This window comes from Branchiostoma floridae, chromosome 9 (assembly GCF_000003815.2).
Source record: "Branchiostoma floridae strain S238N-H82 chromosome 9, Bfl_VNyyK, whole genome shotgun sequence".
Lineage (NCBI taxonomy): Eukaryota > Metazoa > Chordata > Leptocardii > Amphioxiformes > Branchiostomatidae > Branchiostoma > Branchiostoma floridae.
In genome coordinates, this window is record NC_049987.1 from 3,479,136 (window position 1) to 3,504,344 (window position 25,209).

The window sequence follows — 25,209 nt, forward strand, 5'->3', positions numbered from 1 at the left end:
GTTCCCTATTATGGTACGACTAATACAGCGTCTAGGTGAAGGTTATGTTGCTTGGCAAGTAGAATCATAGTACAATCATAGATCAAGCAAGCAAAACAATTAAAGTTGATTTTTATCACGTAGGCATGCTTCTGTATATATTTTATGAATTGCTGCAAATAAATATACATTTGAATACCTCTTTTCAAAATTGATACTTGATATTCTATCCTGGATTTTCTGTAGCAAACACTAACAGGGACCTGAGGAATATGGGAGAATAAATCAACTCTATCCAGACTGGGCTTTTTTGGCTCATTCGACCCCAATTTCGTAATTTCAATTAGTGTTATCAAACACGAATTCCGAAGTGTTGTAATCTTTGCAGATGAGCATATTCTCCACATATGCGAGCGTAACAGTGACAGCATCAGCTGTCAGGGAGACGAAGTTATTCAGATAGTGTCAGCCAACTATGGCAGGACTGACCCCAACGTCTGCTCCAACAACCCCGTATCGGTGGTAGACTGCCTCAGCCCAACAACATTTCAGACTGTAAGTCCCTTTTATAGATGAATAACAAGATTCTTTGTACACAACCACTTTTCAGTCACCGTCTGTCATCTTCATCGCGGCAATGCTAACTGGTTCACTTTGAACTGCAGCATAGGTGTCGCTGCTTAAAGATGCGATCACACACGTAAAATAGTCGTGTATACACACACGATGTCCACACTATGAATGGTTCATTTATTTAACATTGATATCACAAACAACACAACTCTTACAGGCGTAGGACTGAATTGCGGTGAACGTTTACATTGATACAATTACCATACGCACTACTATACAGTATAAAGGGTTGGAACGTCCTATTCTATTATTAACAATGAGGTTAAAACCTATAGTATGTGATGATTATCATATTACCTTTAAAAGATATTGCTCGTCGATATACTATAAAATTGTTACACTGATCGAAATTCAATAACTAACCTATATGGTTCATACTACAAAATCACGAAGAAGTACATACAATTTAAGATAAGAAGGGATATCCAACAATTCAGTATATGTGGATTCTGATATCATAAAGGATAATTATACATATTTCGCCAAAACACTATACATTTGATTCACTAATTGGGATTCAGTGCAAACATCAATTATCACACAAAATCACAAGATACATGACATTACTTTTTTTTTAGCTGGTCTGTATCTGTATCTATATAGCCGGTATAACCGCCGTTCGGCGTAACACACCAGCTTCGCAGGCACGCGGCGCGGCAGCAGCTGGTTATATTACACCGAACGACTCATTACACCTAACCTTTGCATATCTATCTGCAAGCGTTCTTTAAAACTACCCAGAGAAGAAGCCCCTACTGAGCACATCAATCCTAGGTTGGTAACTCTGGTATTCGAAGGCATGACTGTTTCTTGTTCTAAGATTACTAAGATGTTCTAATTACAACAAGGAACGGTCAGAAGGCATATGTCATGGGATGGAATGGGACTTCTTTTGTATCTGCCCGTACGGGTTTTGATAGTGTCCAGTAGTTGTGATGAACTTGTTGTTCTAGCACTGATCTCATCGCGTTATGGAGGTAGCCAGTCTCGAAAAGTCTCTGAGTGTAGCAGGCGTTTAGCAAACTTATAGCACAGCTGGCGATGTCGGCTTTCTAGAGTAGGTAGATCGAAAACTTTGAATGCCTCTGAGTAGGCTGTGTATGCGGGGCCTAGTATTGTCCCTTTCTGTATGGTCTCGATCCTCGCGTGCTGTTTTCCTGTGAGGCCCGGGTGCCAGGCAGCGACGGCATACTCACAAGCCGGCCGGGCCAAGGTCTTGTGAATGCAGAGAAGATCTTGAGAACGGTCGAGGCGTCGTATCAGAGCAGGAATAGTTTTTACATCCGTTCACTACGTGGTCGACTTGTGTTTGCCAGCCAAGGTACGTCTGCACAAATAAGCCAAGTAATTTAAGGACTTTGACTACGTTCAATGGTTTTCCGACGATGGATAAAGGTGGTGGCGACATAGGAGAAGTAAACGTACATTGCTTTGCACTTCTTAGGGTTCAGTTTCACTTTTTGAGCTTTTGTCCAGGTGCCGGGATTGTCTAGTCTCCAAGCAGACCCAACGGTGCCTTAGAGATAATATCAAAGCTGGCAAAGGAGTATAGCCGGCCAAAGGGAGATAGCCGGCCAAAGGGAGTCAAACGGGCACCTTGTGCCGCTATACTAAGTCCCTTGCCAGCTTTGATACTATTTCCAAGGCACCGTAGGGTCTGCTTGGAGACTAGGGATTGTCAAGGTCAGTTTGGAGATGGGAGGTTGCGCTGATTTTCCGGCTTTCTGTTAGATTAACGTCAAATTTCCATCTGCACTGGCGTTTTTAATAAGGGCGAGAAATATCAGGGGGCCGAGGACGGTACCCTGCGGGAGGCCTCAGGTGGTAACTGACCAATCCGAGTGAACTCCTAGCCTCCTTCAACGGCCTCTCTGGGGACATTGGCGGAAGATTTTTCTTGGGGGGGTGGTGTAGTTCGATTCGAATATTCGCGCTTTTCAACTGAGAATACGCCGGGAAGGAAAATATGCCGCGAAAGGAAAAATGCCGGGAAAGGAATATATGCCGGGAAGCTTGTACTAGCCCCCGCATCATTTTAATTTCCATAGTAACATTGAAGGTAAAAAACGTTAACAACAGGTGGACGTTTTCAAAACATCTAACTAGTGATATGGCCACAAACAGAATTTATAATGTATATATGCACAAAAGTGCAGAAACAATCGTAATGTCCTATAGATACACAAGTGAATGCAATTTCACTACCACTTCTAAAATTCTAACTCATTTGCCTATTTGTAAACTGGAGAAATTGTCTACCCTAGAATATACTTGCACTTATCTGGTATATAAGGCTCTTGTGGCATACTTAGAACCTAGTATTACCTTCATCTGTTCAGTAATGTATGCATTTTTGCCAATGCCAGGTTCAAAGCATATGCGACAACCAGCAGTCGTGTACGCTAGACGTCACCAACGCTGTGTTTGGAGACCCGTGTGATGGAACCTCTAAGTACTTAGAAGTCCTCTACAGGTGTACTTTAAGCGGTAGGTGTTCATGTTTTACAAGATTTTCGACAAGTTACTACAAGGACAATTACAAGACAATTAAATACTACGTGTGTTGTTGTTTACGAATCATCCCGATAAAAAGTGAACAAATTAGATACTCTGTAACTACATTTGTGGTGGCATTAAGTTCGTGGTAGAAATAAAGGTTTAGGCGGGCAGAAGACATCCTCTATATACCAGGATCCAAGGATCGTTGGTCAAATAGCAGAAATTTTGCAAATACATGGAATAGTGTACTAGGGGAGTCGACCGGCCGTAAGAGTCAGTATTGTCTCAATGAAGTTTTCGATGAACCCAAAATCAAGCGAAAAAGGTGTGAGAATAAAAACTATTGCCATGTCGACGGTTTTATTGTTTTGAAAGTATCAAACGTTGTTGTTGGTGGTGGTGTGTTGTATTTGTATTGTATCCTTTCGCCTGTCTGTATGTATGAAGAAAATTAGGCGATGAATGTTTGTAGGGCATTGCTGTTTTCAAGAAAGGTGATCCCTTGTAACGAGTGACCGATTATAAATTTCTCATTGATTATACAAATGAGTCCTCATTTGCATAAAAGATATCAGTTGATTATCTCCTTTACCTAAATAACAATGTGTTGACAGACAAAGAATGAAATTCTTAGCAAAGAAAACTATTGTACCATTTTCTCATAATTATGTAAATGATACCCTAATCTGCATGACTTACGTCCGCATGTTCAACTTAACGTACATGTTGCTACCAAATGTCACAAGAACGGATTTTTTTTTCATTTAAAGGGACATTACACTGAAGGGAGTGTTATTTTCCAATACATAATGTATCAATGAATACATGATCAGCCGACATTTTGTGGCATTCCACTTGTGGCGAATTACGCAACGTGTGTTAGTAAAATGATATGACACTCACTAAACCCATGCAGACCCTACCCATGTACTGTGTTCCCTATACGTGTAGACACTTCCTTTATCGTGAATATTTTCGGCATAAATGAGGGGCACTAAGCACACCAAGAAGTTCAATTGTTCACAAGATGGGGCTAATGGGTACTCTATCGTATAATGTTACGTAGCATAAATTTGTCACTTCCAACAATTAATATCTATCGGAAAATAGCAGTCGCGTCTGGAGTGGAATGCCTCTTTAACACTATAATAACAATTTCTCATTAATTATCTAAACCAGGCAATAATTTGCATAATTGATGTGCATCGAAATTTCTTTCTTTTCTAGTTACATGTGTCATGTTTAAGTACCCTAGTAGTAATGAAATACTGTGGCTTAATAAAATGTTCTCATTAATTATCCAAATTAGCCCTGGTTTGTATTAATAGCCCTTATTTATGAGAGGCATCTCCGAAGTTATCTACACATCAAAAATCACAATGATCCGTCAACCCCTGTCGTTTGGGACAAACTCTGCGAGAGGGGTTGGTGTACCCTGCCCACCAAATATTCGGTAGTATCTTCCAGGACAGATACGGAAGGAAAGGTAATTTCGGTTTTGTTGTCGGTGGGCAACACGAAATGCATGTATAATGTGGCTAATATCTATACCGCCTGCGGGGGTGACCTGCGGCATGTTTATGGCTCTTCAAAGCACTTTCCAGAGTGATAACCCCTTTTAGAACATCGAAAGCGCATCCGAGAGCCCCTTAAAGAGCCCTGGAATGCGTCATTTCAAAAATAGCGAGTGACCTAGAAAAATAATGCACCAGGAAATACCAACGCCCATGTAACGCCCATGTAACGCCCATGGACTTTGGGGGGAAGGTAACAAACTGGCTGAAACTACTAGGTACATTGCTAAAAACTATGCAGACAGTAGGGAAAAATTATCCCTATAATCTGCCAAAACTTCAATATGCTACGGCAAAGTACTGTTCGTAACCACCTACCCTCTTTCGGCGGACTGAGGGAGCAGCTAGACCCTTACGTTTGCCGAGGGGAAATATTTGCCCTGGCTGGAGTATCAGTTACACTCGGCTACTTGGGAACTCTCTTTCGTGGAAGGAAGAATGCAGATTGCAGACAATACAATGTAACTACGCATGCGGGGAAAAATTCCACAGATGCGGACGAAATTTTGGGAATTCACGGACGCACACTATACTATTAGGCTACCCCCTGAGGCGTCGCCAAAAATCATTATAATGCAAAACGTTAACGAAGGAGAGTAATTCCACTTTTTTGCCTTTTTTAAAGAAAAAAATGCATCCTTTAACACAATTACATTTTTCTACCACAATTGAATTACAGGGAACAACGTGGCACTTAATAGGGTGACAACACAGAGTTCCACTTATATCTCCTATAACGGAGAGGTTTTGGGAGCCGAAAAGGCCGTGGATGGTGTCAGAGGAACTTTTATCGATGGTGGAGCCTATGCGTGTACGCACACTAACCATGAGCATCAGCCGTGGTGGAAGGTAGATCTGGCAGGTACCTACACAGTCAGCCACGTAAGCGTGCTGAACAGAGGGGACTGCTGTGGTAAGTTTTTTGTGTGTATCGAAGATGAGTACCACTTTGTTATGACCTACAGTAAAGAGAGAAAAGCATTGTTGAATGTTAGAACCAAAACACACAATCTCCGTTACTGGTATACAAAACGATATTCTCCAAACACTGCTATCATGTTTAACTCATACATCCGCATACGCAGGTCCATTTATTTATATCTTCTTTTAAATGCGAGACCAGATCACTCATACATGACTCATATGTGACTGTGATGTTGTCATTCAATATCATATAGCCAGGCGCCGCGGACCAATCAGAAGGCCCCGTTCCATTTTGATTATGACGTGGCACTTCAATGCCATTAACACATAGATTCCGACCATATGGTGTCGATGCAAATTCTGACCAATCAGAATGAGCGATACACACAGGATTCTGACCAATCAGAATGAGAGATATATGAATAGCACAGAGCAAGGAGGAAAGATTAGACCCCGGAGGCAGGAATGATCATGAATACAGTACAGTAGAATTCTGAAAAGGCTTGACGTGCCAAGACGGCAATTTTTAAAATATTTTCTGTGGAAATTTTGGATTCAAAATGAAATATGTAATCTCCCTATGCACCAAAGAACAAATGTGAATTTTCAGAAATTCTACAAAGGAATTCACACGTATAGTACCAAGGGATCTATGCGTCATACAGGAGTTTGCAAGTTTGTGTAGGTTATATGATAATGTTAATGACCCTCCTGTTCCTCGGTGTATATGGTGTGATAACGCCTGGTCCTTTGCTATAACCACCTCATAAAACAACCTCGTTCGCTACGCTCACTCAATGGTTTCATTCGGTGGTTATAGCAAGCAAAGGACCAGGCGTTATCACAACATATAAACCTCGGGGTGGGTCATTAACCCTTAATTCATTCATATACAGTTAAAGTGACTTTTGTCCCTTCCTTTTTAGGAGAGAGACTAAGGAACTTTATGGTACGAGTTGGTCCAGACGAGGACTTCCTTCAGAATGACCAGTGTGGAGAGACTTACACGGACACTCCGACTAACGGACAGACCGTCACTGTGCACTGTAACCCGCCGATGGCAGGCAGATATGTGTCCATACAGCTGGTGGGAAGGGCGGATGTCTTGACACTGTGCGAAGTGGAAGTCTATGAAACAGGTAACAATTAAACATCTGATCATATCTCTATCAGTAGTAATTATCATCATTGGCATGGCAATAACGAATAGTTACAATAGCTTTAGTGACAGATAGATACGTTGAAATTTGCCCCTTTTGTGTTTACAAACTGTCAAGTCTAGTCCTTTTGGAGTGTCATAATTACATATGCAAATTTACAGGACATAAACGAAACTCAGTTCAGACGAGGGCTAGTTGGACGTCCAGCTTGTATTTTAGGGTGATACTAGTACTGCGAATCGCTTTCTCATGTCATAGTGAACTGTCCTTCTATTCATTGGTTAAACTTCAAGGATCGTGGGTCACGTTTGACATCAACATAAATATACTAGTACTTTAATCTAATTATCAACACTGGCATACCTCTACTCACCTTAAGAGCGTCATCCTATTCATCAATTTATCAATTTTCTTCGTAAGATATATACAAAATATATATGCATGATAATTACATGTAATATGATTTTAAATCTGGTCCACCTTTTCTTATCATTGTCCTCAACAAACATCTATTGCTAATGTGTATGTTATCCTTGTTTGATTATTTTAGGGTTATGATGATTGCTATAAAATATCTGTGCAATACTTGCAACTTGATTTTGTGGTCTTTTTAAAACGTGCAATTAAGATATACCGTACATTACCTGACAGTCTCATTTTCTTCTTTGCGTCCTTCAAGAAGTGACCACTCCTGAGGATACAACGACGTCGACTGTAGTACCTGCTGAAGCTTCACCAGAATGGACAACACATTCAACTGGTAGGGTCTAAGAACAACATGGTTCTGTTTCCAAGCACGAACATTTTGTACAGGATAGATAGGGATTCTCTTGAACTTTTTGTTTATATCTCGACCCATGTGATCCAACATATACAGTTAGCCAGAACTAAAAGACTTCAGAACTCTTTCCTGCACACAGCCATCAAGCTGTACAACAAGACTGTAGACACGTAGTTAGTAACGATGGCTACTTAATATCGGAGATGTTGTTTACTATTTTAATATATTGTTTCTTAATGTATATATACGGTTTTATGTTGTAAATTTCAACGCTATTCAGACTGTTATTATGTCTGCTATGTTGAAATCAATAAAGGATGATGATGATAAGAATCATACGTTTTCTTTACAGAATACCTAATCTATATAAACTAAAAAAAAACATAGGGATGCTTAACGTAAACCCAAGAGCGTAATTACCTTCGCCAAGAAGGCTCTGTTTTGGGTAGCGTTTGTATGTATGTTTGTATGTATGTTAGTCCTAGGACTAACTCCGATCGCAATCTCGATCGAATCGGCGATTCTACTGGATCGTGATCTCTACTGTGACATATCTATGTTTGCAGAAGACCAGCATAACTCAAGAACGCCTGGATGATATTGATATTCGGTATGTGAGTAGGTCTTGATGAGACCTAGATTTGGGGCCCCCTAGCAGCCTGTTACGGTACTATTTGCCGCCGATGGCAAGACTTGAGCCGTTAGGTTTATGAACTCCTGCAAACTGCCATCCCGAGGAAAGTATTTGGTGGGAACTCCATAAATTCTTGATAAAGATGTATCATTTTTCCTTTTTCCAATTACACCAATTACAGTAGGTTATTTGCAAGAGATAACCTTTCCGGCTCCACGAAGCGTCAGTAACTACGCCAAGCTGGAGAAAACGATGGCTCAGGACTTAACAAGTTTTACTTTATGTCTGCAAATGCGCACCGACATGAGTTCCTCCAGTGATGCAGGTGTGGTCAGCTATGCTGTACAAGAAGGAGACAATGAGCTACTCATCTACAATAGAGCAGGGGAGGGATTGGAAGTAAGTTGTCAATCACAAACCTCTGCTATCTAACTCGCCACTCATCTTTTATTACTCAAGACTAATTTAGCAATCCATGCTGACATTACAAAGATGACCGCCCATGTCCTTGAAACATATTTTCCAGCTGTACGTACAAGGTAACTCTGTCTCCCTTGGTGCCTTGCCTGTTTGGGATGGTGAGAGGCATGCAGTATGTGCAACCTGGCGCAGCACCGATGGAGCCTGGTTGGTCTTCGTCGACGGCGTTCGTTACGCTTCCGGCTCGAGGCTTAACGTGGGAGGAAAAGTGCGCAGTGGTGGAACATGGATCCTTGCACAGGAACAAGACACAGTTTGGGGAGGGTTCGAGCCGGATCAAGCGTTCAGTGGAGAACTGTCACAGGTGAACCTCTGGGACCGCGTGCTGACTCCAGCTGAGATAGGGACAGACTCCTGTCGTCAACATGGCAACGTGATGGACTGGGCAACCACTGACATAAATGTTTTTGGACTGGCCACTAGTTCTGAATATCGCTGCGGTAAGTACCGTACCCAACTTATTACCTGTAACCGAGAAGGAGAAGAATATTGTCAATTTGATAGATAGATATTATGCAAATATATATCTCATTTGCCTAATACATGAGAAAATGCTATTATAATGGCATTGTGGTAAATGACGGGAACTTCTTACTTGTAGCATTTGGAAGTTATGTACAGGTGAAAATCGTTGAACACTAATTATGCAAATGATGTCCTCATTTGCATGAATTATCAGAACGATAAAAGCCTTATTTCTTAAATAGATTGTGTACGTCTGTTGTTTAATGGAGTAGATGATCAAGAAATATTATTCATGGAAATGAGAACCTTATTTGCATAATTAATGACAGACACAATTCATACAGCAGTTGTAGAGGTTAGGATCATTTGGCGAAGGTACGGGGTCCTGGGACTCTAGTTTTTCTTTCTTTTTTTTTGCATTATGAAGAAAAAAATATGCGTCCTTTAACAAAATTGGATGGCTTTTTTTCTACAACAACTCAATTACAGGACACAACCTGGCCCTTAACAGGATAACAACACAAAGTTCCAAGTACATATTTAACGGAGACGATTTGGGCCCGGAGAAGGCCGTGGATGGTCTCAGAGGGACCGCTATCTATGGTGGAGCCAATGAGTGTACGCAAACCGACGCTGAGTACCAGCCGTGGTGGATGGTAGACTTGGCGGGTACCTACACAGTCAGCCACGTCAGCGTGCTCAACAGAGGGGACTGCTGTGGTGAGTTTTGGTGTGCAAGGAAGGATCTAAAAATAAGCAAATATATCAAAGACTGCTCTGCTATTAGAAAGAATACTGAAACTAATAATTAGCCTACTCCATTGCAATACTCTATCAAAGAATTATGTTAGCCCATATTGCAATGTTAACTAGGTTGTTAAGCTTTATCCTATTTCTCTATTTTGTACTCTGTGCAATAGTTGTTGCCATACATTGTTTCATATACAATAGTTCTTCTTCTATCGTGTGTAAACTCACTAACTTTTCTCCCTCGGAGATCCATTTTTTTGTTTATTAATGTCAGTACATGTACTACCCATGCTGTAATTATTAGCGTGTACAGATTGTGATATATATGATGTAAATTTGTAATTGATTATTATTTCTAAGCTATGCTAGTGACACTGTAACATGTATTCTTCTCTCCCAGGGTTAGCCCTTGGCAGTAGCCTATAGCTAGTTGGGCATGGCCCTGCCCTCTGTAATAAATAAACAGCTGAACAAATAACTAAATAAACTATTCTATGTATAAACGGAGATTTTTTTAAACATCTTATATCTGCCCAACAGAGGTCTTTCTTTCCCTCTTTCTGTCTCTTTCTCTAAATCCCTTCGCTTCTTTTTCCCTCGTTTTTTCCTTTCTTTCTGTTTCTTTCTCTCTTTGCCTTAGGATAGGGGGGTTAGAGATGGAAAGGGCTTCAAGATCATTTCGGTTTTTTATCATATGTTCGCAGTATAGGACGATATATATTCTTTTTGCACCTTCAACAAACTCGAGCGCAAATAGTGAAGTCAATTATATTTTTTCACGTTATCTCTGTCCCTTTCTTTGCAGCGGATCGACTGAGGAACTTTATGGTACGAGTTGGTCCAGACGAGGACTTCCTTCAGAATGCCCAGTGTGGAGAGACTTACGCGAACACTCCAACCAACGGTCAGACCCTCATGGTGTACTGTAACCCACACATAGAGGGCAGATATGTGTCCATACAGCTGGTGGGACGGGTGGAATACTTGTCACTTTGCGAAGTGGAAGTCTATGGCGCAGGTAAATAAAATGTTTTATCTCTATCAGTAGTAAATATCATCATTGGCACGAAATACATTTGAAAGATTATAATGATTTCTATTAAATGTTTGTTCACTGCTTGTAACTTTATTTTGCTGTCTTTTATGAATAGTTAATAATAGTTACAAAAACACGAAAAAATGCAAGTGAAATATACCTGAATATTTCCTGACAGTCTCCTTTTCTTCTTTGTATCATTAAAGAAGAGACCAGTCCTAAGGATACAACGACGTCGACTGTAGTACCTACTGAAGCTTCAACAGAATGGACAACGCATTCATCTGGTACGGTAAAAGAACAAAATGCGTCTGTTTCCAAATACGGCCTTGAAAAAAAATAGATACTAAGTAGGAATCCTCTCCTCTTAACTTTTTTTGTTTACATCTTGACCCAAGTGATCCAACATATACAGTTTGGCAATAAAGTAAATAAGGACAGTTATTTCAACATCATTCTTACCTGTATTTTTATGGTGAATTCTATTATATCATATCGTCATAATATCATCTTTGAAACATGATATTTCTAGAGATGCTAACAAAAGAAATTGCAATCAAGACAGGATGCTGTGCAGGACAGCTCCAAGAGTTACACTGTAGCCTCAATGCACGTAACATGAATCTTTTCATGTGTCGCATTGTTCTTTATCTAAATTTAGAAATATATTCTAGTACTGACATCTCTAAACAATTTACTTCATTTCACCAGCATAACTAGTGTAAACTATGTTAGCAAGTTCGTTATGATTAAAGTTGTTCTTCCTTACAGACCCCCTTGTCCCATCTGACGGTGGGACTATGGAGGAATACCGGCGCTGGGAAACAGGCGAGGCACTGCCGGAATCTTACAACGCCAAGGAGAGTCCAATCGACATGCAGAAAGGTAAGTAAAGATTCTTTTTGTATAAATGTTTTGTTGAATTTCTCTAGCTAAAAATCATCCAAGTCGTGTATCATTATATGAATTATACACACAGCACAATAAACAAAACAAATTATAAATATTAGAGGAAAAGAAGGATTGTTTTCATATAGAAAGCATTCTATCCTTTATCTTTAGTACATCTATCCCTTAAACATCTACACAAAACTGACATCACCAAAACATCAGTGATTTTATCAGTTGTAAATTTCCGATGCTATATCATGCTAAAACACCCACGAAAATCCTTTCAAACAATTTCAGGAAAACTTCTGCCGACATCTTCAGGCGTAAAGATCGACAGTTTTGGCTGGCTGTCAGAAGAGTCTATGGTAGGGTTGTTTTGTTTATTTGAAATGAATGACTATACTTTGCTCAGTATCTATAATTCAAATATTTTTTTTGTTTATTTTGTCAAAAACGTGAGACAGAGTCAGGTTCCAGCTGTGGACAGCTAGCTACAACTGAGATATTCATTTTAAACAACAGAACATGGAAATCGTCAACCATTACACGAAAGGGCTGCGGAAGACGCCGTGACGCCGAAAAGTCGATTTGTTTTCGTGAATGACTATACTTTTGCTCGGTATTTTATAATAAACAGTTTTCTGTAAAAAAAATAGTCAGAGACAGGATCCAATGGTAAACTAAACAAAATAGAAATTACGACCATTGCTAACGCTTTAAAAGGGATTTGATAACACAATGACGCTGAAACCTGTAAACTTGAGTCCGCAGCGTTGGTACGCTGCGGACTCAGATTTACATTAACTAACAACAAAACCCTAATATATATAGAGAGAATCAAATTATGGATCATATCTACAAATACTAGAATTTCAACGTGACAGCTACCTTCACGGTAGCCTGGACCGACCCTCGCCTGGCTAACCTGGGCGGCAGGACGTGGATCCCCGTCCCGGCACACGTTCTGTGGCTGCCGGCTGTGAAGTTCGGCAAGACGGTGCGAGCCAGCTGGTACGTGGTGTCTAGATCTTCCGAGGGAGATGGCATCAGTGATGAAGACGGCACTATGACAACATGGCTGTCTCCTGACGGACAGATCAGCCATTCCATCAGGTAAACATTGCGCGTAACACATGCATGTGTATGGCTATCATATATTTTCAACAACAGCATGTCTTGTAACACCGATGTTTTTTTTTTTACAAAACTTTCTATCAAATGAGTGTACATTTCTGGTAAAGTAACATAGCCTAATATAGTAGAAATCTATATTGTAACATAACAAACTAAACAAATGAATACCAATAAAAAGGAACTTGAGGTAACTTAGAAAAGTGTTACTTTCTAATATAAAAGGCACCCTTTCCACTAGACGGCGATCGCGCTGCGCTCTCACTGCTACCTATATAACATATGTCTATCCTTCGCTCTCACACTGGGAATATCATACAAAACGTAAAACTGTGACTGAGAAAAAAAAACATACAGAAAGTGTAAAAAGATTCGTTTATTTTCTTTACAATTTGTTGAGGGATTCGTCAAGTTTTAGCTAGGTTGTAGAAAGAGCGCGCGCGGTGAGAACGTCGTCCTAGTGGAAAGGGGGTATAACTAACTAGACCGAGTGTTTCTTACAACTCTGGACATGTTAATTGTGATACGGATTAGAATCACTTTCAGCAAGTTGAAGTGTTACCTTTATTTCCATCACGCAACCAATAACGCATTTTTCTATTACTAATAATACCTTCCTTTCTTGTAGGCGGAAGCTGAGCGTATCGTGCCTCCTAGACCTGCGTAACTATCCCTTCGACAAACAGACGTGCAGATTGCAGTTGCATGGATGTAAGTTATAGATTCAAGCAGCCACAAAGATTAAGACTTGTCACATTGTTCGCTAAAATGTCATATCCAAGTCTTGAACAAGGTGATGTTAGATTTGTGATGTCCAAAAAACTATAATACTGCATCAAGGAAAAGATAGTCAGTGCATTATCTTTGCCCCTTACGAAGTAGGAATCTCTTGCATTGAAGAGGCTTCAGGTTTAAATCCCCTAAAAATCTCTGTTCAGGAAATGCTGGTATAAGTAATCTTGAAAGGTATAAGAAATTAAGACAAGTGAAATGGAAAACAAGACATCTGAATTATTATATAGTAATCCGGGTTTTACCTTTATGTTTGTTTTTTTCTACTGCAGTTGGGGGAATCGTGTTTCGAATCAGCCCTGTACCCGGTGGGAGAAAACCGCTTGTTCTTGATCTGACTGAAGCTGATTCTCAATTTGTCGTCCGAGAGACAGAACTGTTGGGGACTGTGGCGTCAACACGGCAGGACGGTCAGTATTTGTATGTTTCCCGAAGGGAAAACATATATTGTTTTTTTGCAGGCGTGATTTTATCTTCATTTTCTGTTATGAGGGTTTAATGGTAGCAACCATGCAATATTGTCTAATGTTCGTGTACTTGTTAGTGTACTTCTAACTTGCCTTTTGAAAAAAAATCCATATCACATCTATATAAAAAAAATACACAAGATGAAACAGCTAGGGGCGATTTCTCATAGTTAATTGTATGCCAAAAAGGGCTTTCCTCAATATGTTAAGACCGGTTAAGAGCTTTAGAAAAGTTTCAAACTTCGATAACTGTTATCATTCAAAAGGTTCCATTCCGTTCTGTTCTGTTTTGTTTTGTTTTAGAGAAAGTAAATTTCATGGATGATGACGTCTGTAAAATAGAATGTAAGAGCATGGTAAAAATGGTAAGAAATCCAAGAGGCCTACGTTTTCTAAAAAAAAACATCAACTTAATATCTCAGACAAAGTTTTACTCTTGTTTTAAAAGAAATACTGTAACAGAAAGTGGCATCAGTGTGGTAGGTAATTAGTTTTACCTATACTAGGTTAGGAGCTCAGATCGTACTACTTCTCTATCTTTCTAATACAATTTACTTGTTCTGGCCTTAAAACGGTTAAATCAAAAGCGGTCGTATTTCTTTGTCATTTTCATAGATTTAAGGGTGTTTGGTGTTGAAAAACTTTCAAGGTATAATGTTCCTGCACGTAATGTCACGGCCGCAATTGCCAGTTCGCTACAATACACATTCAAGTCCGTTGGATTATCCAATATGGCGGACAAAAGGATAATAGACAATCCTGATAAACACAGTAAACACATTGAATGAAATACCATAAATGTTTCCTTATCTAGATAGAGAATAATTGTATGTCGTTTGACAACATATTGATATATGCTTTTATTCGGTTGCTTCAAATATCTGTAGACGCCTGGAGTTAACACATGATGTCATTTCCGGTTTCTGCAGGTGTGGGCTGTACCTATTTCCGGCGGAAGTGCATGATGGGTGAAAGTGCCGAGCTGTGTCCGTACCTACGGTTCTGTGATCCCAGAGACCCGGCCTGTAAAACATGCTCCGAGTTTTCAGGGACGTGTACAGATGTGCCCAAGGACTGTAACCTCACCAAATTCGGTACTTTTATATGTATACATTATTGTAACATCCCAATATTCTTAAAGAATGATAGAGCCCGTCACCCCCTTGGGGCGAGTAGTAGATCCCGAGCGGAGTTGTTTTAACCCTTAACCACCATTTTGTAAAGACAAGAAATAAGAAAATCAAGAGTACATGATTATAAACTTCATTTGCGAATATCTTATGCTCCCTGTTGAATAGGAAAACCTTTTGCGGAACGCTTTATGATTATGTGTTTTGAAACACACAAAGACAATAAAGAAATTAGAGCTCAACCTTTTCTTGTAAAATTTTCTAAACCAATTGAGTAACTTTAAACCAGACACAGTATTTGTTCCATTATCAGGTGGGTCACCAGACGTGTATTCCACCATTGAAGTACGGTTCCATTTCAAGCGAAGGCTTCCCTACTATATCCTGCAAACCTTCATCCCCACCACTACAGTAGTGGTCGTATCGTGGTCGTCCTTCTGGATCCATTACAGCGAGTCGTCTGCACGGATCACCATCGGCAGTACCACCCTGCTCATGCTCATACGCCTGGGGAGCCAGACTATGAGAATGCCACACGTGAGTGATTCTTTTCCAATGTTTTCTGGACATAGTCCTGTCTATTAATTGAATTTGATTATATACAAAATATACAACTCTCTTCTCAATTTTCCATAAGCATAACATATCATAGAGAACGATTTGTTCAACTTCCATGTTGCTTTTGTATGTCATACGTCCCATACAATGTACTTTCTTGATCTTTGTATGATGTTATAGGAGACAATGTGTTATCATATGATATCTATTCTATACAATATTCAAGACTTACTTGAAGTATTGGAATATAAACCTGTGGCGTATGATAATCTACTTCGTAATTTGCGATGTTCCGAGTAAGTTTATCATAATGAAATAAACAAAATTATGTTGGCATTTTCAATGTGATGAAAATATTTCTATAATAGGCCTTTATTGATACATCAATTAACATCAATATTAACTTTTATGGAAGACATTTACTCTTATCTATATATACTCATTTTATTTGGAATAATGTTGATCTATTTAGCTTTCAATTTAGATTTTGTTACCTTCGGATCATTCTAGAGAACATCATTCTTGTCATCTTCTGGCATGTTTTGAAGGCCTACGTTTGTGACTGTATTTTGTGTATAGCCCCATTACAAAGGCATAACGTTTCAAAGACATTCAGAACTATAAGTATGTGTAACCGACCATATGTGTTTCAATTGTCAACTTTTATTTCGCCAATTCAGATATCTTACATCCGGGCAATCGACATCTGGCACATCGGCTGCCTCGTTTTCGCCCTGCTGGTGACGTTGGAGTTTGCCGTGGTGCACTTCTTACACAGTAACGACGGCGAGAAGACAAAGAAGAAGCAACCCTGGAACACTTTGGTAATTCAACTCGGCGTATTTTGTGGCTGTTAATGAAGATTACATAAAGTAATTTCCCATTGTTTTGAAAATGATTATAATCAGTTTATCCCTTATGATGTATCCATGCCTCTAAGTACCCATATTCTTTTTCGTCCTATAGTGTACTCTTACTGGCACTTGAATAAAAATCTGGTCGTTGTGATTTGCTGGCGTAAGTACTAACTGAGTCAATAGTGCGCCCCATTTACATTTACTTCTTATCACTTAAATAGGCTAGAAAGCGGTCCAGGATTGAGCCATTGCAATTCATTGAAGAACGCGTTTCTGAAGACGAAACTGCAGCAACGAAAAATGCAAAAAAGATAGAATTTTCAACAGCAGATGACAACGCAAGACCTGCAGATTGTAAATCATCCGCAAGGGCACCTAAAGTACCGACAATGTGGCCCGTACGGCCGCCAACTATCACTGCTTGTGCACAGTCAAAGAATCATATCTTAGCTGGCCGTCGCAAGCTTTCCTCTACGGTGTATAACGCACGCAAAAGGCGTTCCGTAGGACCAGCTCCAACCTCTTCTGCTGAACAGTCAACGAGGCAGACCTCAACTGCAGCTGGCAAGATTTCCGCTAGACGAAACAACGACAACGAAATGCGATCTGTCAGACCACCAAAAAAATCTCCGAAGACAGCCACGAAGAAAACACATACTGCAGATCAATCGATAGTCGTTAGGCGGCGCGGTAGAAAGGTGTCTGGCCCAGAGACAAAAGATAGGGGGACTCCCTCTCTTTCAGAAGATCGACCTGAGTCTGCCCAACGCAGAACATCAATCATCACAAGGCCTGGAGCTGGGGAGAAACCTAAGGGCACACCGTGTTCCATTGATATCAGATCCCGTCAGGTGTTTCCCTTCTGTTTTCTACTGTTCGCTCTCACGTACTGGTTGTATTACGCACATGTGTAACAAGCATGATATCAACCTGTACAGTTGTATGTAAGTGATTTATCCATCATAATACATGTTGTATTGTCTGAGTATTACGGTGTTGTGTATGGATTGCATATTTTACCCATGCGTACGTGTATTTGCTTATTGTTGACAATATACTTGATTTCCAACTTTTTATTGTGTAAGTAATGGTCTACTATCTTAAGTTATTGGATTTATGTACATACTTTTAGCATTTGCCTTTAGTGAAGAATTGACCAAATTTCCCACAGATAAACCCAATGCGTAGTCGTTTAATGCCGTTGTAGCAATAAGAAATTAGATGAAAAACTGCAAACTCATGATCAGCGCTTCTTGGAAAAACATGTCGATTTGATTTATTCGGCTGTATAATTTACTATGATAAAGAGAAATACGACCAGCGATACGCGACTAGCCGGAAGCTAGCCCTGGTAACTGCACAATATACAATCAAAAATATAAATGGTTACAGTGCGTAATAGATACACGTTATTTGTTTTAATTACTACGTTATACAACATAATGGTCTGTGTTTAATGATTAGCCTATTAAGCGTACTATCTGTGATTCAGGCAATGTTACGAGGCTATCTTTATAAAGCTATGATAAATGTTAACGCTATAATATATGCATTAAAGTAGAGGGTACAGTTTGAGTCTTTGCTGCACCCGTTATACCTGGGCCAATTGCATGCATGCTATACAGTGTCATGTTATATTTGAGTTAACGTAACGTGTCTTCATTTTAATAATGTATCTTACTGTTAGAAAGTAAAATTGATACCTAATTGATGTATACTTCTAATACGTAGCCGTTTTTATACTGTTGGAAAAAGTCCTGTGTAATTTAGAAGCACCACCTTGCGACAATCAAGGAGACAACAAAGAAAGATAGAGCACTTTGTCTATATCTAGCAAGATGTTTATAAAGCGTCTTTTTATATATCTCGTCTCCAATATCTTTATTATTTCTAAAAGTACCAGTAGCCGGCGTCTTGAAATTATGTAAGAGAGATGAAAAACAGACAAAAATAAGTTATAATAATTTGTTGTTACCAACACTGTATGTGCACAACAAGGTGCCTAAAATGTTTAACAAACAGATACCGAAAACTTATGGCATGAAGAAACTTTCCAAAAGTGAATTCGCTGACTTTCATATGACCCCTGATCATTGCACTGCATTACATAAATCTTAAAGATTTACGGGAAAATTTCTAAACTAAGCGGACTACCCCACTGCTGTAGTGGCTTGCACAAATGTGTGGCCCAAGGGCTACAGTAATCGAGATGTGCGCAACCCCTAAGCATTTGTTACAAATGCAAGAACTTTACCATAACTAACTCGTGACTTTAAACTACCAAATCTTAAAGTGAATTTTAGTTTTCATGACTTACTAAACCGATATTCTCATTTGGGACTGATTATAATTGCACGCGTTAGTTAAGAAAAGACGAGGAGAATTTAACACTGACATATTTTATGTTGACCTTTTCATAATTCCCGCTAGGAGGCATCGCTGGTCCATGCCCTTCTTCTTTACATAACATTGAACTCACGAATACAATAAATCTAGCAAATTGGTGAGTATTCTATCTAACTGGTGGTATAATTATATTTCAGCCATACCATAGGTATGGTGAAATATATTGTATTCGTAATGTTTCTTTCTTTCTTTCTTTCTCCTGTCAAATCTTCAAATCGAATCAACTCCGCCATTTTTTAACCGATTGACTTGAAATTTGGCACAATGGTAGAGTAAGCCAATACCCCTAGGTGCTTTTTTCATTTTTTTCATATCTGCCTTTAAAATGATTTTATTGAGGTTTTTGTCAATTTTTATGTATATTTCGGGCTCCTGTACCCTGGTATTACAGCCGAATGACATAAAATTTGGTACAGAGGTGCCTTGATCATATGCTCACCTAGATTCAATAACAGTTTTGGCAGACGGTACAAAGAAATGCTTAATTTTGCGATTTTTGGCCATTTTTTGACCAAAAAAGGACATTTTTGGCTCCCGTAGCCTCGTTTTACAACCAAATGATCTGAAATTTGGTATAAAAGTGCCCTTCAATTATGTGCACATAAATTCAATAAAAGTTTTCCCATACGGTACAACAAAATGCTTAATTTTGCGATTTTATGGCCATTTTTTGACAAAATTTGGACATTTTTGGCTCCTGTTCCCTCGATTTACAACCTAATGACCCGTAAATTGGTAATGGGGTGCTCTAGATATCTATTCAAATGACCCATGTATAATTTTTGGCATGGACCACTTTAAAATGATATATTTGGGATTTTTTTGGTCATTTTCCAATGGCCAAAGGGGCCAACGACCTCAAGGCCTATTGTTGCATGATGGAGATGGCTGAAATATGCTGTATTTGCTCTCAAGCAAATGTCGGCCTTTCTAGTTTTACAAACATTACTACTCTGGTTGACGTTTTGGTCTTAACGGAGCTTGCCAGTCCACATTCTAACGTTCTGAGTGATCTGGGTTCAGGGTTAGTGTTAGTTACGGTGGAAGGGGGTGGTTCTTGGGTCAACTAAAATCTATAGTAAAGCATAGGCCTCAGTCCTGTAACGATATGTCTGGTGCCATCCAAAATTATACAGTTTGAGTTAATCGATGCCAATTGATGACAAATTAATCGAATATAATGTTTTGCCAATCAGAGGGGGGTTACCGCTGGGGTTGAAAGTGGCAGACACAGTGTTTCGCCTGTGGTTCACATGGTTGAGGACCCACTCAAAAATTACTATAATAATTGTTTTTTTTTTTTTAATATGTTAAAGTTAAGTTTAGAATCTACAAATTATCTGAGCTTAAATTTGGGGACTCATTCTCTGGTAAAGCCAATTTTATTTGATCCCATCGGAGGTCATGGAACTGCAGCCGACACAACGGATTGAACCCGACCGAACCAACATAGGAACCAAAGTTCTGAATGTCTCAAAACTTACGTACTCGTCTACCATTTACAACAGTTTCCACCTCACTAACGTGCACAAAATGATAACAAGTGACCGTAGGTAACATACTCTGTGACCTAATTATGGTTTATGTCGGTTGTGATGTTTTCTATGGTGTATGACTCGATGTTTATATCGCATACAGAACACATCACATCAGCTTCTACCAACAAATTACTTAAAAGCTAACATACCTATCACTGCCAAATTCAAGACACAGTCCTGTACGCATTAACAGCGAAATCAGCGTCTCAATCGGACGACACCAAATGAAAACAACAACACAGCTTTACAATGGATACCTGAGGCGCAAAAAGTGGGTCAATAACAGCTGTGGACAGCTGCCTACACGACCCCATATCTGCTTGGAGATAAGTAATTGCCAAACGCCATCGTCTATAGGCCAGCTGTTCTACAATACCAGGGAAATAGGGGTGATATCTCAAATTATTACATCGATAATGAAAACAGCTACCGCGAAAAAAAATGATCCCAAGGATCAAACACGTTCTAACCATAAAATGCATTTGACTATCAACCGCGCAAAATGTTAACAGTATGCTATGTCAAACCAACCTCAATATTGGAAACGCAAAGCCCGAACGAGATGGCATATTCCGACGAGGACAACATCTGCTTGACGGTATCAAATTACTACAAGGCTTAAGGCACAATCATAAGGAAGACCTGAACCACTATACCGGACGGCGTAGGGGTGAAAACTGAAATTATCACATCCATAATAAAAACAGCTACGGCGAAAAAAAAAAAACGTGCATCATTTCCCAACCGAGTACAGACGACATGCCAATGCATATATGATTGCGGCATAAGGAACATAGAGATATAGGTGCGAACACTCAACGCACAAAGTGATTACAATACTCTGTTACTGGAGGTTACCCTCCAGTGTCACAGAGTAACTACGGCCTCTTCAAGTACTGTAACACGCTACTGTATACCCGAAGTACTACTGTGGACAGAGGTCGCGGACAAACTGTGTTAAGGCGCGGTCACATGTAGGTTGTTCATCGTATGATTTTGATAATAGGATTGTTAAGCCAACAATAACAGAGCCAACCACCCACAAGGGTCTAATAGAGCGTTTTGTACAGCAAGACAGCTGAACATTGTAGGACACATGCATGGCTGCCCTAAAATGCCTCAAGTTATCGGTCGTAGGACGATCGCACCAACTATGTGACCGCGTCTTTATGCGACCATACGCGTATGCCACTTTAGGTATCAAACAAATTAGAATGGACTAAGACTAATGGGCAACACATAAACATGGTGAGAAAAACGGAATATCAAAATTACATTCTGTAAACGACACGACATAAAATATCTAGGTTTTGAATCTTATTGTGCTAAGGGATTGTTATGTTATGCCAAGTATCTGTAAAATGATGAAACACACGTACATGAAAGCGCAGCTTACAATTTCGTTAAACGTAGCGGTGTGGTATATAGTTAATTGCCAGTTAATTGCAGAACAGATTACCACACACTTCTGTTATTTGCACGGAAACCCCTAATCCAAGACCAGTGTGGTCCAGCTGGATAACTTCGCATTGTTGCACCATCCGGATAATTGACCGAAATACGCTGTCAAGTGGGGTGTGCAATTAATCGGCTTCTACTGTGTTAAACGATTCGTTTTACGTTCCCGCTCAATGCAAACGTGCAGTCTGCTTCAAGATCATGTTTATACACTAAAAGTATTTATAAAGAGAAATTAAAATTTTGCTGATTCCTACTTGTCTTGAAGATTTTACGCCAGGCAAAACAGGAGAGTTAAGCAAGGTAAAAGTTGCATTATGAAACAGAACGCTTGGATATCCCCACCCCACAGAAATGATCAGACACCAGACTAGGAATAGCTATGGATATATGGATAGAATCACTAATAGCGGTAGCTAACCTAAGGTGCATGATTAATCATTTTCACATTGACCTTGACAGTCACCTTCCTAGAAATAATGGGGGTCGGGTTGTGTAGGAGGCAGTTTTAATGACACCTTTGGGGCCTTGGCTGACAGAAAGATGATGAATAGAACACATTCCAGTTATTCTGGTGGTAAACGAAGGATGGGATGCCGATGGGAGAATTATATTTTTTTGCTATAATTTTCATCTATATCATGGAGTCTTCATCAGCTTCATTTACAGGTAAATCATGAAAATTTATCAATCCATTTTTTTTTGCTTGATCCTCTTGCAAACCGCGCTCTGTAGTTCCAAACAAAGTTGCTAAATGACTTAAAACTGTCTAAACGGGGGAGGGGGGCTAAAAGTGCCTGCGCCAACTTTGACATCGTAGAACTGCCGAATGGCGTGTGCTAGGACTACCAAACTTTTCTTAAGATATTTTACAACAAATTTACTATACAACTGTGAGTTTGTAAATTTTATGTTGCAATGGCTTTAATGGCAACATGTTTCTGACATATTTTACTGATTTTTGTATAAACAATGAGGTATCAAGGTTGTCTTGCTTAACCACACTTCTTGTCGTATATTTTAAACAGCTTACATAATTTAATGTTACATTGATGAATAAATGTTCAGAACTTATGCTAATCTTATAACGTCATTGGTTAAAATCCAAGATGTCCGACCCATATCATGAGCGACGGTATAATCAGATTATTTTCACTAAAAACAATTCCTTTTCTTTACAAAAGACATTCATATGAACGTTTTGCCGCAGTTTAAATGAAGATCACCAGAGGGCTCAAATTTTGTATATGATGAGAAGTTGCCACACACCAAAATTATTTGATTCCACCCATAGCTTATTGATTTATGCTGCTAAACCACATTACATACGTACATGCTACATACTATTACGTCGGGTACCGGTGTAAAACCCGCTCTTCAACCAGCCTTCCTCAGCGTCTCTAACGAAAGGTAATTGATCTAAAGCGTCTGACTGTTAAAAAAAGTCATATCCAGTTGCTTCAGTAACTGCTTTGGGGCCTACCCTTTTTCATTCACGTACCTTCATCAAAATACGTACATACTACATACATACATACATACATAGTACATACATACATACATACTACATACAGACATACATTCTACATACAAATATCAATTGTACACCCTCCTCGTTGAGGGTAATAAGAAGTAAAATCAAGGAGCCTTCCCCCTACAGCTTTAAATCGTAAAAAGGAGCCGCTCTAAACATATATGGCCTTCTTCTGTCAATATTGACGAATAGTTAAAACAAAAAGAACCGACATCTACAAACTTTATTCTCGTCACATTCCCACAAATCCATTCCTTCCTGGCTCAATCATTCTTCAGGGATTGTACTTTGATCTCTGAGGCTACCAGGTCACGAAAGAAGGTCGTTACTTTAAAACGGCCACAGAAGATTTTACCTTTAAGCCACGGAAATCTCCTAATACTTCCGACGTCGCCAGCTTAAAATCTTATTAGACAACAATAAGTAGATCCTACGTAGGAGTTTGAATTTGATTTTGTATGCATTTCTATCAAAGATGCTTCAGTCATAGACATAGGTTTCAACTTCTAACGCAATGTTACCATTTAGATCCAGAGCAGACTTAGTACAGCGGCAACGATATATTTTCTAGATTTAAAATTAAGGGGTTAGACATTAGACATTTTTATGTTTAATAGATATGAGAGATAGTTACCAGATTAAAGGATCATTCTATCTACATAACGTGACATCACAGAAGCAGTGGATTCCTTGACAAAGTTTAGTAGAAAATCTGGGAAAAGTGCCCTAGATCAATGAACAAGCATAATAAACAGCGGACCACACTTTTCACTTTATTTATTTTACCAGTAATTATATCTCCGGCCGGAAATCGGCCTCCTTTTCAGGTAATCCTGGACATAAAAGTACAAAGTACACATAGCACATATACAATACATAATAAAATTATCCAATATCAAAGTCCAGACTACGGAGCATCAGCCAGATCAAGTTCTAATTCTCAATGAACTTCTTAAAAGTCCTGAGGCTGAGCAATTTCCGTTGCTTTAGCGGTAGTGAATTCCAGAGGAAAGGTCCGTAGGACTGTAGACTGTTTCGGAATGCAATGACTCTTGCTGGTGGACACCAGAGTAGGTGAGGGTCGTAGTCCCTCAGACGTTTTACCTCTGACCGAGTAGGGCGTACACTCATTGTTGTGGAGCCTCCCACTTGAACAAAGATGCCAAGTACGCCGGCGCCTTTCCACGAATTGTCTTAAAGACAGTAACAAGAGTCGTAATTTCTGTCCGTTTACGCACAGAGTCTACCCCTGCCTCTGCTCTCAAGTTGTAGACTGTCACGTGGTCTCGGAGTTTGTGTCCTGTGATGAGCCTTGCAGCCCTGTTTACCAGTCTATCCAGCTGTAACATAAGAGTTTTGTTGCCTTGTGCAAGGCTTGGTAGCCATGCTGTGGCGCAATACTCCAGATGAGCCAGTAATAGTGTCTGATACATGGTTTTCAGCACTTCGTCCGTAACAAAGGCTCTGGCACGTCCCATTGCTCCAAGTCCGCTAAGAAGCTTCTTCGTGATTTTTTGTACATGTGCTGCCCA

The 25,209-nt window shown here is 39.6% G+C and overlaps 1 protein-coding gene across 1 annotated transcript; it reads left to right on the forward strand.

The window, feature by feature from the left end:
* The first annotated feature begins 1,997 nt into the window (after positions 1 to 1,997).
* LOC118422981 lies at positions 1,998 to 17,655 on the forward strand. The gene is made up of 19 exons (XM_035830876.1): positions 1,998 to 2,027; positions 2,979 to 3,099; positions 5,365 to 5,598; positions 6,536 to 6,748; positions 7,449 to 7,529; positions 8,366 to 8,583; positions 8,711 to 9,104; positions 9,619 to 9,849; positions 10,685 to 10,897; positions 11,122 to 11,202; positions 11,687 to 11,800; positions 12,104 to 12,171; positions 12,675 to 12,919; positions 13,566 to 13,648; positions 14,002 to 14,139; positions 15,126 to 15,290; positions 15,640 to 15,863; positions 16,565 to 16,708; positions 16,963 to 17,655. Exons 1-19 carry the CDS (start codon positions 1,998 to 2,000, stop codon positions 17,653 to 17,655), a joined length of 3,690 nt encoding a protein of 1,229 aa, XP_035686769.1.
* Positions 17,656 to 25,209: the final 7,554 nt, after the last annotated feature.

Excerpts from the sequence above, each read along its gene's own strand:
- LOC118422981 (XM_035830876.1), top strand. The coding sequence starts at position 1,998 with ATGGATAAAGGTGGTGGCGACATAGGAGAA. Across the intron at positions 2,028-2,978 it reads GTGGTGGCGACATAGGAGAA|GTTCAAAGCATATGCGACAA; the intron begins GTAAACGTACAT and ends TGCCAATGCCAG. Across the intron at positions 12,172-12,674 it reads GGCTGTCAGAAGAGTCTATG|AATTTCAACGTGACAGCTAC; the intron begins GTAGGGTTGTTT and ends TACAAATACTAG.